The sequence below is a fragment of the Exophiala oligosperma genome (genome assembly GCF_000835515.1).
Source record: "Exophiala oligosperma strain CBS 72588 unplaced genomic scaffold supercont1.2, whole genome shotgun sequence".
NCBI classification, from domain to species: Eukaryota; Fungi; Ascomycota; class Eurotiomycetes; order Chaetothyriales; family Herpotrichiellaceae; genus Exophiala; species Exophiala oligosperma.
Window position 1 is genome coordinate 3636702 of NW_015622819.1, and position 16906 is coordinate 3653607.

General features: G+C 50.8%; 5 protein-coding genes across 6 annotated transcripts; 3 read left to right on the forward strand and 2 right to left on the reverse strand.

Moving 5' to 3' along the window:
* Positions 1 to 3116: 3116 nt before the first annotated feature.
* Positions 3117 to 5292, reverse strand: PV06_02679 (uncharacterized protein; the record flags this gene model as incomplete). Its single annotated transcript, XM_016403390.1, has 2 exons — positions 3117 to 3780; positions 3842 to 5292. 2 exons carry the CDS (start codon positions 5290 to 5292, stop codon positions 3117 to 3119), a joined length of 2115 nt encoding a protein of 704 aa, XP_016267287.1.
* Positions 5293 to 5868: 576 nt separating this feature from the next.
* On the forward strand, positions 5869 to 7324 carry PV06_02680 (uncharacterized protein). The gene is made up of 3 exons (XM_016403391.1): positions 5869 to 6050; positions 6116 to 6828; positions 6945 to 7324. The coding sequence occupies exons 1-3, from the start codon at positions 5930 to 5932 to the stop codon at positions 7296 to 7298; spliced, it is 1188 nt and encodes a 395-aa protein (XP_016267288.1). The 5' UTR covers positions 5869 to 5929; the 3' UTR covers positions 7299 to 7324.
* A 4981-nt stretch (positions 7325 to 12305) lies between these two features.
* PV06_02681 (uncharacterized protein) lies at positions 12306 to 13177 on the forward strand. Its single transcript, XM_016403392.1, has one exon. It carries the CDS (start codon positions 12317 to 12319, stop codon positions 13118 to 13120), a length of 804 nt encoding a protein of 267 aa, XP_016267289.1. The 5' UTR covers positions 12306 to 12316; the 3' UTR covers positions 13121 to 13177.
* PV06_02682 lies at positions 12789 to 15132 on the reverse strand. 2 transcript variants are annotated; one of them, XM_016403394.1, is made up of 3 exons: positions 14703 to 15132; positions 13434 to 14651; positions 12789 to 13301 (listed from the first exon to the last, which is right to left on the reverse strand). In XM_016403394.1, the coding sequence occupies exons 1-2, from the start codon at positions 15037 to 15039 to the stop codon at positions 13654 to 13656; spliced, it is 1335 nt and encodes a 444-aa protein (XP_016267291.1). In that variant the 5' UTR covers positions 15040 to 15132; the 3' UTR covers positions 12789 to 13301; positions 13434 to 13653. The 2 variants fall into 2 exon arrangements, with proteins under 2 accessions (XP_016267291.1, XP_016267290.1); XM_016403393.1 differs by having other exon boundaries at positions 12789 to 14651.
* Positions 15133 to 15656: 524 nt separating this feature from the next.
* On the forward strand, positions 15657 to 16457 carry PV06_02683 (uncharacterized protein; the record flags this gene model as incomplete). The annotated part of the gene is made up of 1 exon (XM_016403395.1): positions 15657 to 16457. One exon carries the CDS (start codon positions 15657 to 15659, stop codon positions 16431 to 16433), a length of 777 nt encoding a protein of 258 aa, XP_016267292.1. The 3' UTR covers positions 16434 to 16457.
* Between the last annotated feature and the right edge of the window lie 449 nt (positions 16458 to 16906).

A 16906-nucleotide genomic window follows, 5' to 3' on the forward strand; every position in this document is an offset into this window, starting at 1 on the left:
CGGCTCATCTCCGAGCTAGAAATCATTGTGAGGTGACCCTTTCCGTGGCCAGATTGATGTAAGCTTCGTGTAGATCAGGAAAAGAAAAGATGAGACAGTCGATATACAGTCCTCGATGAAGGGAAGTCGATCCATAGAAGTACTGTTTGTTCGCGTCCACGAGATGTCTCCGAACGCGTTCCAGTCTACGGGGAATCATATTGCAATACATGACATATTGTACGGAGCAGCATACGCGTGTCTACGCACTTTCTAATGTAAATGCATGCATCCCTTCTACAAACTCATTGTAGCATTTTGAGCAACTTAGACAATGCTTTCTGTACACCTTCGAGATCCTGTAAAATCATTTGATGACCACTTCTGACAATCACCACCTCTGTAGGCCCTCCCAGGAGGCCACTGACATCCTTCGATCGCTGAGGTGGGCTAATCATGTCCTTGTCACCGGCGACGAAAACGGCCGGGCACTTGATCAGACCATACTCCGGATCTGAGTGATCATCCCCTGCGACCACTTCAGCCGTTGCCGCATAAGCTTCGACCGAGCATGATGCCACGGCATCCCGCATCTCTCGTTCGTGTGCGACTTCATTCTCTCGATCCGCGGGGAAATTCGTCGTGACGGCAATCTCGCTCACGACTACCATGCCCTTTTCTCGTGCTGTCTTGGCCAAATCCCGCATTCTCTGCTGAGCCGGTGGGATTCCTTTGATCGAACGGCCTACACCCAAAAGCAAAAGTCCCGCCACTTGAGCGGGATATTGGGCAGCATAATGGAGGCTGATGATTGCCCCGAGTGAGTGTCCGATGAGCAGGACGTTTTCGTTTTTGTTGCTGGCACTGTTGCCGCTGTTGCCGCTGCCGCCGTCGACGTCCCCGGTCGCAAGGGACGAAGAATGTTCTTGTAGATGTGTGATGAGATCGTACAAGTCAGTGACATATCGTTTGAATGACAGAGGTTTGCCTGGATTGAGAGTCGACTTTCCAAACCCTTCGATATCAACACTGACGATGTGATAATCAGACGGTATCGAAGGAATCAGTCGTCGAAATGTTTCTGTCGAGCCGCCTAGTCCATGCAGTAACAATGCGAGACGACCTTGCTCGCTACCTGCAAAGGTATAGTGAATATTGGTGCCGCTTCGGGTGAGGTGATATCTCGACACACTTGTCATCTTGATTCTTCTCTACCTTTGAGCAGTTTCGGAACCATTTGAGGCCCTAAAATGGGAAGACATTTGACAGCTTCATCTATTCTAGGCCAAGCCCATGTGTACCTCAGGCATCAAACACAAAGGCTTCCGAACCTCGGCCGGGGACGGAGGTCTAGGCTCGGCCGAAGATTTATGAACGACTTATCACATCTGCGTGATCCTGGCTGCGATTACACTTGTGTCTTGAGATACAAAAATGATATCTGTTCTCTGCGATACGAGACGTCCCTTTCGGCCGATGTCTGGGACGAGGAAGCTGAGAAGCGCCAGTGGCTGAGGTGATAGTTGGTACGAGATTCTAGGTCACAGGGTGTTTATTAAAAATAGATGCCTTCAAGTGTCGTAATAGTAAGAGGCATTCAGCCTTTCACTGTTCAGTAACGTTCTCAGATCGTTTTTTGCTTATCACTTGTCTGCAGCAATGGTCGTCGAAGCCCTCACAGAAGTCATCGCCCCGCAAGGTGTCAAAGCACGACTCGTTGCGACCAGAACGACCGACATCTCGCTCCAACATGCCGAAAAAACAAATGGACGAATTGTCCCTCTGAAGCATCCTGAGCAGAGCAGGGTAGACTTTGGCGCCGAAGTCTACGGGATTGACTTGAATCAACTCACTGATGCCGATTTTGAACTGATCTCAGACGCGCTCCACAAGCACAAAGTGTTGATCTTCAAGGAGCAGCCTAAGATGCTCACGCCCGAAAATCAGTACCTGTTAACGGCAAACTTCGACCCCAAAGAGACGACAGGGGGGTTTGCCCACGGAGCCGACCCGTTTCTGACGTCCCACAACGACGTCAATATCTACGGTATCCCGAGCCGGCCTGCCATTCCAGTCCAGCCTCAAGTCCACATCTTGGGAAGAGGTGAGGTTCCGGAAGGTCACTATCAGTTCCCTCCGGGCTTTAAGATCAAAGGTATAGATCATCGCGAATTCCACCTTCCGCCTCACATACCCCAGGAGGAACGAGAAAAGGGAGCCAGTCGGTTCTATCAGTGGCATTGGGACGGCTCCTTGTACAACATCCCGCCACCCCGAGTCGGATGCTTGTTAGCTGTCCGTACTCCTAAGGGGCCGGATGTGACTGTGCGCTGGGAAGACGGGACAAGGACCGAGATGAAGATTGCACCAGGGGCGACAGCTTACGTCGCTGGGTCTAGAGCACTTGAGCTTCTCGATGAAGAGACTAGACAACTGGCACTTCACAGCAAGATAGAGTATGCCCCACACGCTTTCAAGTGGATGTCGACAGCCCACAGCGCGAGGCTTGGACACATCCTGGAGACTGAGGGCCTGGAACTACCACGCGACAAACTTCCTCCGATCGAAGAGAGCAAGATTTGCATCTACCCCATGGTATGGACGAACCCCATGAGCGGCGAAAAGTCGTTACAGGTCCATGGACAAGGGGCCGTCAAGCTCTACCTCAAGAGTAGCCCCGATGGAGAAGAGAAGATCATTGATGACCTCAAAGAAGTCCGGGATTTCATGCATAAGTCTGTCTTTTCTTGCGATATGTTCGTGGCAGATCGGGTGGCTGACGTGCATTGTAGGATCATGAGACCGGCCATCTCGCCGGAGAACATATACGCACATCGCCACGATGAGCAAGATGTTGTTCTGTGGTACAACCGTGCTTTGTGGCACAGCATCGTAAGTGAAACTGAATGTCCTCTTTTCATGAAGAAAATCTACTGATACACCTGCCTCAAGACCGAGTTTCCAGAGTCATACGGCCCGAGAATCATGCATCAGTGCAACATTGCGGCTTCCGATCATCCCACACAATGAGCATGGTCCCATTGCTCGTTATGTTGTTTTTGGCCGGTACCATCAAGAGCTTCTGGACGTCTATTTCTCCGATTGCCATGCTTCAATAATAGAGTCAGTCATTAGCTTCATAGCCCAAGGCCTTGGTTGGCAAAAGATAGCAAGCTGTCAAATGTCTGCATGCCGTCGTAATCATGTGAAGGCATGTTCCACAACCAATTCAGGTCCGCTGGCAAGGTGAATGGCTCGTCCTGGTTGGTTTCTTGGAGATTTTCTTCAATGCGTTGAGGCCTTGAATTTGTTTCCGCTGTATAATTCTCGAGTCGTTGACGCATGTGATGTACAGTGGTCGAATCGCCTTCATTGTCCACCAACGATCGGGCAAACTCTGCAGCGTCAAATCCTCGACGTCGTTTCCTTGGAGGTTCATCTCTAGAACTATCAGCCGGTCTCCTCCGGACTTCAGCACGTCTGGCAATCTGCTTCTGCAGGGCCTTGAGCACCTTGACGCCCCGAGCTGCTATCATGCTCCTATGCCGACACGATTGGAGGTGTTCAATGGTTTGGCCCACAAGGTATTCTTCATCCTGGCCAGCCGATGCGGAATGTAGAATGTCAAAGCATATAATGATACAGGCTGCAACCGAGAACGCTTGGTGCGTCCACAGCATCGGACTGGTTATATCGTCGCTGCTCGCTTGGTATTCTTTCAAGATGGTTTTGGAAGCCGCCAGGCAGGTTCGGCGCGTGAATGCAAAAACGGGGTTGGAGAAACTGAGGCCCAGGAATTTTCTATCAGGGAAATGTCAGCATATTTCTAGTAGCGGACTTCATTATGTCCGGCGTAGCGTACCTATGGATCATGATGATCTTGTGGGCAGAACTCATCGCGATCGCACGCCTTGCCCAGGGAATATAACAAGGCCAGTTTTCATCGAGGGCAGTGTGTGCGAGGAACGAATGCCTGCCTGTGGCCAACGAGCGCATCTTTTTGTCGTGGACGAGGACTGCCTCGTGTTTAGTGTACAGAGTGTTGGATAGAGCCATGGCATCTTGTAAAGCCGGCATGATCGCTGCAATCTTGGCCAAGAACTTGCAAAAGCTGGTAACCGTCGGTTCCTCGTCCGAAAGGACATCACTCATGTCCTCGTCACAGTTCTTGGGAGGGAGGGAGGTCGAGTGTAGTGGATTGATAGAATATGACTCGGAAAAAGCAGTGCTGAACCAGTCCTGTGTGCAAAGTTCTTGCCACACTCGGCGACCGGTCTCCAACTCCAGATCTGACCCTCGGGCATCCTCGTCCAGGCGGTGTAGACCCAAGCTCTGTGCGATGCGGATCACCGATGCTAGCATTATCGACTGCGTGTTCGAGTGGCCCAGCATGTGGGCAGTGTTTGTCAACGAGGCAATCGCCTGGACGGCATACAAGGAATGGTGTGCAGTAAAGTTTGCAGCATTCAGAGAGGTGATGACCGCTTTGTGCCATTTCTGTGATAGTATCTTTGCTTCATTCTCACTGATTCCCCACCTCCTGGCCTCACACGATGGCGCAGACGTGATGGTTCCGGTCATGATGGAGAACAGCAGGGCCACCCACTGTAGATTGAGACCTCTAGAATCAAATCTTCCGTTGTGATCAGCGTAGAAGGAGTCAAGTGCTTTCGAAAACGACGCAGCGACATATGAGCCGTGAAACCAGAGCAAACAATTGTTATGGTATTCCACGAGCTGGTAGACCTGCTGTCGGGAGGGAAGGAGAATCTGCAGCCACGAGAGGAGATTCAGGTCAGCATCCAAGGCACTATCAAGGTCACCAGCCGGGCTAGCACCAGTCCCGTCATCATACTCGCAGGCTCTGAGAGCTTCCGGAGAAAGCATTGCTTTATCCGGGTCTTTCATGCGGCCCCATGCCAGGAATTCGAGAACGGTGACTGCATCTTCAATTTCTGAGTCTTGACTTGGTGAGGATGACCTGGTTTGTGTTACAGGTCCGTCCGCGGCTTGTTGGATGGCTGGAGAGGGAGACTGAGGCACATTCCTTGACTCGATTTCACCCTGCTGTTGTAGGAGAGCCTCAAGCTCGGCGACGCGAGTCCGGAGGGCATTGAAAGAAGGGGAATCTTCCCCGAGTTTCCCTGTGATGAGGGTGCTGTCCTGAGCAAGGATCCCATCATTTTCAGCTCGTTCACATTGTGCAGGAGCACCTCTCTTGACACAATTGTCACATGGGATTTTCTTGTCACACTTCACTTTACGGCGGGTGCATACGCGACAAGCAAGTCTCCTCCGAGGGGCAGCGGACATTGCATTAGTCAGACGCTTTGCGTGATAACATGGCTCTTCGATGTTTACTAATGACGAGGAGAGAGGATTCATTTCGACAGATCAAAAGTCATTGAAAGGGTCGAAAGGAGGCAGCCATGCTGACAATGGTCGCATGCTCCTTTCTGTATACTGAGGTGAGTTCCGATAATAAGCGATAAGTCGATAAGGAAGGAGGGAATATCCGTATGCGATAAACACTAAACAACAATCATCCTCATTACAATGCGATTTGACAAGATCCTCAATGGCCAGACTCATCCGCTTCTACTCCCGCAATCTACAATCATAAACCCTTACGACTTCACAACTGGGCCCTCATTGGCTCCTTTGGGTTCTTATGCAAGTCCCTAAAGTGCTAATGTGTCTTCGGCCGCCCACTTAGATGCTCGTTCGATGGTTGCGATAAGGCCTGCATCCTCCTCGGCCGAGCCCAATGTTCGTACCTAATCGAGTCCAGTTCGAACATCACCCCTTATCGATACGAGTCGAGTATATTCAATGGATCTCACGTCGGCTTCATAAGTCATCTGTCCTCGAGGTATCAAGCAGTGGGACGTCCAACAAGCCCAACTTTACCCATCAGACCGATAGCTACTTCACAGAAACCTGAAAAATCATGTCTCCAGCAGCGCTCACACCAGAACCAACATTCCAGGTCCTACCACTGATCAAGCGCAAAGACCAGAAATTCAGCTTTGGCGCCATAGTAGAAGGGTTAGATCTCAACAACATTTCCGGTATGCTGTAGTTGATTTTGTTTACTGACAAGGTGACTCACTGGCTAATTGTACGACCTGAACAGATGGCGACGTCAAAAGATTAAAGGAAACAATATGGACTCACAAGGTCATTGTCGTCAAGAATCAGAGGGACCTCAAGCCGGAAAAACACTGGGAGCTGGTGACACGTTTCGACCCAGAGGCCTCCCAGGTCCATAGCCACGGCGACTTGAAGACATTTCAACAAAAAGGCGGCGTCCTCTCCAAAGCTCGAGACGTCTACGGCATACCTGGCGCCGAAAATGTACGACTGATCGGCAAGGGATACCAGGGTGACGACCATTACGGCCTCAAGAACCTGACCGTCAAAGGCCTCTCCAACGACTTCCACGCCGACCCTCCCGACGAAACCGAGTTCGCCGAGGGCATCACGCGTTTCCAGAGGTGGCACATCGACGCACCCCTATACGCCCGCGACCCGGCGTGGTTCACGACCCTGCGAGCTGTCAAGCTCCCGACCGGGCCGGACGTGACCATCCGCTGGGACGACGGTTCTGGACTGAGCATGACCTCTCCTCCGGGTCTCACTGCTTTTTTCAGCACGTCCCAGCTCTATGAAATGCTAAGTCCCGAGGAACAACGACTCGCCGACCACAGCTGGGTCGAGTACGCCCCACATCCGTATATGTGGATCGAGAACTGCAAAGCCCCTTCGACCGGGTTGGGCCTCAAATCTCAGGGGAAGGAACATACAATTGAAGAGTTAGGAGATTATGATGAACGAGATATCAAGAGGGTGAGTACTGACAGGGTGTCTCCAAATCGTCGCACACATGATAGATCCTTAAACCGCGCCTTATCAAAGTGACCTTCTGAATTTTGAGTACTAACACTTGTTGGTTCCTCCTCCAGTACCCATTTGTTTGGGTGAATCCCATCACAGGCGAAAAAGCATTCCAAGTACATGGTCTAGCCGCACGAAAACTCTTTTTACGTTCATCCGCCTCCGAACAACCCAAGGTGATCGACGACGTGGTCGCCATCCGTTCTTTCCTCCATGACATCCAACCCCGCGTCCTGCGACCAGAGTACATATGGTTGCCCGAGGTGGAAGAGGGCGACGTCGTGATGTGGGATAATTACGGCACGTTCCATACCGCTGTCGACTATCCTTTGGAATTGTACGGTCCCAGAACTATGCATCAGGCGAATGTGGGAGCTAGTAGAGGTCCAGTAGGACCGGTTCCCATTCCTGCTACCTGCTGAATAAAAGAAGAACAAGGTCCTGCCACCACCTGTAGGCCAGGGAGGCGGCTTGGTATAGGTGTGTCCCTGGTTGAAATTTGGGTCAAGTTAGTTGTTGCGTGCTGAGGCGTTGTATCATGTACCATGTATCTCTTGCATAATTCTTGGTCCGTTTTTTCCCTTGGAGTAGGTAGTTACCTATCCATCTTGACGCATGACCACTTTGTTCTTTTCTGCACCCATTCACCCAATCAGGAAGACGACACAAATTGTAGCTAATGCATTTCTATTTGGCATCTCGTCAAAGAGTCACTCTAGTCAGTACAACTCACCCATTGACTTTGGTATCTCTTCACAAGGAAACATGGCGACTGAGGTAGTGTATACCAACGAATTGACACAAAGTCCAACATTCTCCCCGCAAAGACGGAGTACAAGCCATCCATGCCATTGGATCCGACCAAATTCGTTCCAGAGAGTGCCCAATCAGGCAATGAATCCACAAAGAGATAAGAACCTCGGCCGAGGGACTTTATCAGTCGGGCTTTTTTGTGCTGTGCTAATAGTGAAAGATAGGTAAGCCCCGTATACTCTCCTCCTACACTCGTAAACGCTGTCCAATAGATTCTTGGGCGATAGTATCGGACATGACTCTTTGATCCAATAGGCACCATGATGATAAAGATCCTTCCTTACCTTGTAATTCCAGTTGTTTGCTTTGTGCCATGATTTGTTTTGGCCTTCCTCCAAGTGGTGGTGAATTCCGGGGTATATACTTTCGTTGCCGAGTCTGTCCAATGCGATAAGAGTGTGCAGCGTGTTGTTTGGCCCTGTATTGTTGACTCCCACCCTGACCGAGACATACGTCCTGTATATATAACAAATACTTTGTCCAACCCCCTAGCCAGAAAGGTCGATCGCGCACACTGGAACGCTCAAAGTCGTTCGTTTTCAAACACACCTCCTCCTCCACCACCACCACCACCACCATGATGGCTATTGGCAAGTTCAACGACAGCGTGAGACACAGTCTCCAAAACTTCCGGCACGCATTCACCAGCCGTGAAGCATTCGTCGAGTACCTCGAGACGAAACCCGATGCTGCTGCCGCAGACGGTAGCAGAAGGGGGACGATTCGCAACCAATGGACCAACGAAGACCTGGACATCAGCCCTCCCGGTCACCGCACCTGGGGTTGGTACGACTACGCGGCCTTCTGGTTCAGTTACGGGTTCTCACCGGGTTTGTGGTACCTGGGGGCGGCACTCCTCGCCAACGGGTTGACCCCAGGTCAAGCGCTGGGTTGCCTCTTCCTCGGCTTCTTCTTCGGGTCGGTCGGCGTCGTCATGCACTCCCGCGCGGCCGCGACTTACCATTTCGGTTTCCCCGTCGAGAGTCGACTCGTCTGGGGTCTCTGGGGGTCGTACTTCCCCGTCATCGTCCGAGCACTTTGCGCCCTGATATGGGGAGGCGTCACCATCGCGACGGGAGGTTACTTCACCTCCGTCCTACTGAGATGCATTTTCGGGAATGGATATTGGAACATGCCGAGTCACATCCCAGAAAGCTCCCACATAACGGTACAGCAACTCATTGGTACGTCTTTGTTTGCCCCCCTTTATCGAACCGTACCTAGGTTAGGTGTATGAACCCCACCCCTCGTCGTTTGTTTCGCAGAGAACCAAACTTTTACTCGAAAAGTAGCGACGGCCGAAAGCTAACGGTATACCCTCTCGTATGTGCCAACCACAGGAATCATCGTTTATTGGTTCATGACATGCTGGACACTAAATGTGCCCCTTCCCAAACTTCGTCGGGCGTATGAGATTCAAATGCTCGTCACTCCGCCTGTCATCATTGGTAGGTCGATATTTTTTCCCCCTCAAATCACCCTCCATCCAGTAAAGCGGCTTTTTGACTTACACACAACCACCGTCTTGTGCAGGACTTTTCGTATATTGTATGTTGACTGGTCGAGGACATCCACATCAGGCGTTGTACGACGTTCCGCCCAAACATGGAGCGGCACTCTCATGGGCACTGGTAAGTAAGCAGGGAGGCGAACCCCATCTTTCGGAAGATAGACTGCAAAAAGCCCAGTCCTGACAGTTTGAGTTTTACAACAACACTAGTTGTCGGCGGTGAACTCGGGATTGGCCAAGACAACAACACTCATGGTCAACCAACCGGACATTGCACGTTATGCTCGAAGTCGAGTTGCTCCTGTCTGGTCTCAGCTCATCATGTTTCCAGCCGCAAGTACTGCGTGTGCCGCCATGGGCATATATGCCACCCAAAGCATTTTCAATGCTTGGGGAAACATAGATTGGAACCCGTGAGCTCTCTCTCTCTCTCTCTCCCTCTCCCTTTTTTTTCCAATCACCTCCACCCTGTCCTTTTCGATGTCACTACTTCACGTTTTGGCACTGACAGGTAAACTCAAAGTTGGGATTTGAACCATGACATGCTCGACCACGACTTCAGTCATGGTCGCCGAGCCGGCATCGCCATCATCAACATCGTCTTCATCTACGGAAACACCTTGATCGAATTGGGGGCCAACGTGATTCCGTTCGGGGCGGACTTCATGTCACTGTTCCCACGCTGGCTCAACATCAAACGTGGCATGTGGATGTGCTATATTCTCGGCGTGTGCATTTGCCCGTGGCAGATCCTCGCTACGGCCACGGGCTTCCTGAAGTTCTTGAACGGTTACAGCATCTTCCTGGGTTCCTTTCTCGGCATGGCATTGACGGATTACCTGGTCGTTCGCAAAGGCAACGTCTTTGTCCGGGACCTGTACCAAGCACGTGGTAGGTATTGGTACTTTCACGGGGTGTCGTGGAGGGCGATCACGACGTGGGTCATTTCCATCAGTTTCATGGTATGTGTGATGTGTCAACAGAGAGAATACACTTGCAAACCACTGACTGACATCCAAACAGCTTCCCGGATTCGCCCAGACCTTTGGTGCCCATATCGCCAGTGGAGATGGTTGGACTCATCTGTACGCGTTCAGTTGGTTCTACACGTGTACAATCAGCAGCGTGGTATATTTTGCCCTCTCATTCGTCGGTGGCAATTTCGCTCGAGAAGAAAGGACCATGCCGTTCGAGAGTCTAGCACGAAGTGCGGATAGCAGTGTCGAGGAATTACAGGCGGTCGACGTGGTGGTGTCCGAAGTGCATTTGCCGGTCGAGGAGAAAGTCTAGCCTTTTTTCCCTACCATTCCGTACTGTATGTACGGTAAGTAGTGAGTGAATCTTACCGTGTGAAAGATCAAGGTCTAGAATTCGACACCAAGACAAAGAAGCGAGATGAAAACGAGGTCAAGTGATACATCCAACTAGTCCTGATCAGGAAAGGGTAAATACAACTGTGACGCGTTTTTCGCGTTCTTTTCGCGAGATTTCACGAAGTAATAATCTACCTACTTGAAAGGTAACGAGTAAGATCAAACCAGGTTTTTGACTTATGGGTCCTCCGTACTAGGGTAGGTACCTATTGTAGGTAGTAAAACAAGCATCCCTTATCATTTATCTTTTATCGCTGATCGTTTATCAAACCCGTTGACGCAAGCTGCATGCCAGGATTTCATTAGGTTCTGACCGGGGGGTTTGTTTGTGATATCGAGTGTCGTGGAGTACAGTAGCCCTTACCCTAAGATACATGTAGACAAATGCTAAAATTCTCCGACGGCCGCCAATCGATACCGACATTGTGACGGAGAGTGTACATAAAAGTGAGATTGGGGCGGGGGGTAAGCAGAATGAGAAGCTCGAAAACCCACGAGGGTGAGTTGGGCTTGTACTGTGCTTTTTATCTAGGTAGTTCAGGTGAAGGAGAAGTTTTCGTGCCACAGGATAGATAGGTGGTAAAGATTTGACGAAACAGGTGGACAACAGTCATGAAGCACTTCTTCTTTCACTTATAACTAGGTAGGTGACCAGAATGATACTTTCTGTATGTACGGAGTACGGATACTTGCAAAGAACACTGGCCCATTCAACTGTGACGAATGACTGGTTCGATGATGGATACCCTTTACCTACATAGTCCTCCGTCAAACAATTGATAATCCGAAACTTACAGTGCTCCATACTACTCCGTATGTACCTACTGAACGAAATGTCCCAAAAAAAAAAGAGAAACGGATGGCAATGATAATAATAATGAAAGGGAATACGGAGTACTCCAAGTGACAAGGAAGGGGGGTCAAGGGGTGTGCTGTTTGTACAGTACTCTACGGAGTTTTCCGTAGGTGACGAGTGATTGGAATGTTTAGGGTGTGCCCGGGTTGTGCGTTGGGGCACCGTTAGGCTTGCATAGGTGTGTCCTTTAGGTAAGTATGTAGACTTTTTACGGGTACCTCGTGCGCCTAATGTCAGGGGTGCATACCTACAAACTGTACAACAACGAGTGCGAGTCTGTCCGTCCCTAGCAGAGCCCCTAGTCCTCTAGTTCCTTTTTTAGTGTCTAGACAAGTCCGGAGTTACAACTACGTACAGTTGTATACTCGGTACTCACAGGATATTATTGTCCAGCACAGGTACGAGTATGTGTGTACTGTACAGTACACTCATCGCCCCCTGTCCCCTGTCCTCGTGGTCTCCACCATTAATCCTTCCCGTCCGACACACACTCTCTCTCCCTCTCGCGTCCTGCCAGCAGCCGGCGCGTGGTCGATCTCCCACAAACCCCCGTCACTTTTAGACTTCCCACTCACTTCCCTCTACTGTATCTCCTCCCAACTTTCCGCACCTTGCGCCTCCCTTGTACTCCGTACCATTAGCTTCAACCAACATCCTGCATCACCCCTTCGGTCTCCGTCTCACACCGCCAGTATACACAACTCCCCTCTTTGTCGCATCGCCTGTTCCACTCGTCGACGAGCTTCACTATATACTTGCGACCATCTCTGGCGCATCAAAACAACCCTTTTCCCACCGGCGCGCGTCATAAATTCTCCCGGCGCATCGCGGCCCGTCACTGTCAGAGCTTTGGCCCATTGGTGCCATAACCTCATACGGAGTATCGCCATGTTACTCCCATCTGCCTTCTCCTGCGATGGGGGACAATTAAAAATTCCCGACTCGAGACCTCCTCAGCGGCCCAAGTTACCATCTTTCGCCGCATACCAACCATTATTGCTCGCGCCATCCACGCAATCGCGCCCGAGCCCGCTGTCCTCAAGCTGTCGCGCGCTACACGCCATCCTAGGCGCACCGGCGGCAATAGAACGATCGATACCCAGTCCTCCGCGTCAACGACAAGACCCTTTCAAAAACCCTCAGACGGCTTTAGGCTCGAAACAGATACCACCGCCGACACCTTGCCGAGGCGCAAACAAAAGAAGGCGAAGCGATTTCGAGGCCGATCTCGCCCCGTCAGATACCATCATGCAAGATTGCCCACAGACGCCCCAGCCCGTCCGGACTCCCAAGAGGCGAAGGAAGGTGCCTTTATATATGCCAATGGGTCTGTCGGCCGAAGACTTCCACGCTCTCGAGACACCGCCCGAGGAGACCGTGGAACCCGACCTTGATATGCCCATCATCAGTCCATTCGCAAGCAATAACAATTCAGACCGTGATTCCGCGTATGGGTCATCACCTTCAATAGACGATCCGGATTGGACCATTGACGACGACAGATTGCTCGTCGAGACGGTGCTCGAAAAACTCAAACTCTCCAAACGCGACTGGAACGAGTGTGCAAGGAAACTGGGGAAAGACAAGGATAGCCTGGGCAGGCGATGGAGTCTCCTCGTAGGAGAAGGCAATGTCGGCCTCAGGAGAGGACGCAGGATCTCCAGAACAGATTTGGATATTGCATCTTGGTAGCACCTTGCTTACCATACTTCGTCATTTGTATGAATACATTCGATTTTGGCTAGCTCCAGCGAGCTCGGCTTTCATAGATATCTCTGATGCATGCCAATCATGCTTTTGATCTTCTCACATCCTTCCTCAACCCATTCCATGTGATGCTGCATACACGTGGCCTGGAGCCAATCTGACACATCTGCTGCCATCAGACACATAAAACGTAAATCAGATTGTGAGGAAATGCTGGAGAATTGATGTATGTGCAATTGGCTGCATGGACGGCCTCGTCGATGCCTACCGCATTGCGGAGGTCCTTTTGGATGCATACTTGGGTTTGAGTGGCTATCGGCCCTTCATCGGGTGGTGCCGTTTTTGCGACCATGTAGGCCAAACGCAAATAAACGGGCGTCTCACAAAAATATGCTCCCTGCACGGTGCCGTCTTGGCCATTCGGCTGCTGATGCCTTTGTGTCAAAGAAGAGTTGAGGATAGCTCGCGTACTTGTATGATGCCAAAATCTTCCATATGAGCAGCCTGACCATAACTCGTCAAAATCGTATCTCGTAACTTCCAGCCTTGGTCATATATCGGACCCATTTCACACTGCTGTAGTTGCTTTTTTCAAACACCTTCAGATATCGAACCAACAAACCCGAGCTAGTGAACATGAGCAGTGAAAAGGTCATGCTCAGCGGTGGGCGTGACCATGCCTTTTGATTCGTCATACTGGTCAGGTGTGCCTCGGCGCTGAGGACGAACTCGCTGCCACCAGTAAATCGAGCAATTTTCCACACAATGCAATTGTTTTCTGGCTCGTACTTCGCCTTACCTTGGGTAGTTCGCTCGGTGATGCTGGCAGTGTTCAAGGGCGTAGGTATTCTGACCACCACGTTCGTCGCAAACAGCTTGCTTCCATAGTTCGCTTTCACAGCAATGCTGTACTCGACTTTGGTGGTGCCAACTTCACGCACAATAGCATGTACTTTGAAGGGAAGGTTGACGTTCTCAACAGCTCGATACTTCATGAGCTCGAATTCTCCATCCGGTGGTACAAAGGAGATGGTTCGGTCAGTCTCGAATTTCCCCAACTGTACACACTGGTGGAACTGGCAGTCCTCCAAGGTGACGGAGCCGGCGGCTGCTCTCGTGGTCTTTCGCTTCCCTTCTTGATTCCCGATCGGACCGTCCAGACCGTGGGCGATTTGTCCAACAACAAGCTGGTCATTCAATCCAAACTTGCACTCTGGCGTACCGGTCAAGTATGCCCTCATGACGATCTGACCAGTGACATCTGCCCTCAAGACAGTGCCAGTCGCGCTCATAAGCAAATTCACGTCTTCGATGACATCCACAAACGCCTCATTCTTTCGGTATTTGATATCGCCTCTTCTCCAAGATTGGGCTCCTGTGGCCTGCATTGTGATCCGAGAAGTGTCACTCGAGGGTGCGGACACTGAACGAATGGCAGAGGATATGTTGTCTGGGGTGATGTACATCTTGAGAACATCGATGTCACTGTTTTGAGGGTAGCCAAAGTCTAGAATCTCTAGAAACATCGTTAGCGGGACTGCATTGAGTGTAGGCACCACAATCATACCATCAAGCAGCTCATAGATCAAAACAAAGTTGTTCTTGACAGCCTCCTCGTCGAACTTTCCAAAGTATTGCTTTCCCAGCCCGATAAATTTGTAAAGGAATTCGAAGACAATGGCGGCATTGGCATTACTCTTTGTGACTGCCACAAGATAGATGTTTTCGTGCTTGACGTGGCTGAAGGTCGTTGAACCCAGGGTGAGAATGGGCGATCTCACTTGGGCATTGGAGATGACTTGGATGCGGAAGATGTCTGCGAGCCGTGGACGGCAATCTGGACGAAAGGCTCGAAAGATGAGGTTCTCGCCCTTCTGATTAAAGATCAGAATGCCACTGAGCATATTGGCCTCAGCAGCCTTGATGGCTGCACTTCACAAGTGAGTATCTATCAACGCAGGTACGTACGGAGTAATACGAGATCTAGAAAGTTGAATGGTCCGCAGAAGAATAAGGAGCGTCGAGGCCGGGTCGGAGTTAATTGGATTTCTCCGCGTTGGTCGAATCGCGCGACAGCCTCGTCGAACTCGAGGCTGGCGCAGTCCGTAACGCTAGCTTTATACGGATTAGTCTGGTTGCTGTTAAGATAGGCGCTTTCCCTCTTCGAGTAGGTCTTAACACCGGCTCCAAGTCGATTGTAAATCACAAACAGATAGCACCTATGAACTATACGGTTCGTTTTGTGCATTCTCAACTCCGAAGTGACCATCCTCTATCCTTTTCTATCTTTTCTGGTAGTATTCCTGTTCCTAATTCCAGGCCGCCGTGAGGACACGGTCGCAGCCTCTACCTCAGCGCGACCCATTTGGACGAGAAGTGAACGAGTATAAGATGAGGGTCCAACCTTCTGACGACCATGTTCGGCGAAGAGCATCAATTTTCAGCTCTATCATCTTGCAAGAGATCACACAGTACTCAACCTGAAGTTTAATCCACGGTCCACACACCCGACGCCGCAAACATGTCGGCCACTTCGACCATGAAGACCATTCTCATTGTAGGAGCAACCGGTGGCATCGGCGAATCTTTTGCACGACGCTTCCACTCCATGGGAAAGAAAGTCATCGTCACCGGTCGTCGGGCAGAGCGTCTACAAGCACTCAAGTCTGAGCTCCCAGGCCTCGAAACCTATACCATGGACAACACCGACATTGGCTCGCTGCCCGCTCACGTCAAGACTCTCACAACGCAATATCCCGACATCGACACTGTTTGGGTGAACAGTGGCATTCAATTTGTCTTTGACTTCAAGACCGCAGCCAGCGTCGAAGACGACGCAAAGGTCAGCCGAGAAATCACGACCAACGTCACCGCACCCATGATCCTAGCACGCCATTTTGTGCCCTTCCTCCTCAAACGCCCAGATCACGGAACCTTCATGATCACAAGCTCCGGTCTCGCATTCGTTCCCATGGGCGCCTTCCCGATTTATTGTCCGACAAAGGCATTCGTGCACCATTTCATGGTCGGTCTACGCCAGCAACTCATTGGTACTAATATCACTGTCATCGAAATTGCACCACCCTATGTCGCCACGGACTTGGACGCCGCGCACAAGCCTACAGATATTCCAGCGCCAATGCCACTGGCCGAGTACACCGATAAAACGTTTGAGATCCTCAATGGTAAGCCGGCGACAGAAATAAAAGAGGTTGGTGTGGGATTCGCTGCCATGGGCGCTGAAGCATGGAGAGGTGCCTTTCGGGGCATCCTAGAGCACATGAAATTAGGCGGTTAAGTGTGGATGCCACTTGGAACTTCCGTAGAATGATTTTGGAGACAGTTTTCCTATTCAGACAAAAAGAACGTGTCTAAAGCATGCATTGAGACGTGATTTCTCGTACAATAGCAGTCAAACCACCAACAGCAAAAGTGCAAGGCAAGAAGTCCTAGTAATATCCACCTTCTGCATTACTATAGAAACCATCACTCGTGAAGAAGGGCTACATAATCATCTTCTGTGGGTGGCTTGCCATCTGCTTCATAGACTGGGACGAATGGGATGGACATATCTAACTCAGCTACCCAAAGAGTCAGTGACCGACTTCAGCAATGCGGGTCGACGCCCTAGTCCCGTCTCGGTGCTCTTGCGTTTCTCTGAAATCCAGCTTCTGCAACCAAGCGAGGCGGAACAGGAGTTTCAGTTTGCTACGTTCGTTGGGTTCGTTGGGTTCGTTGGGTTCGTTGGGTTCGTTGGGTTCGTTGGGTTCG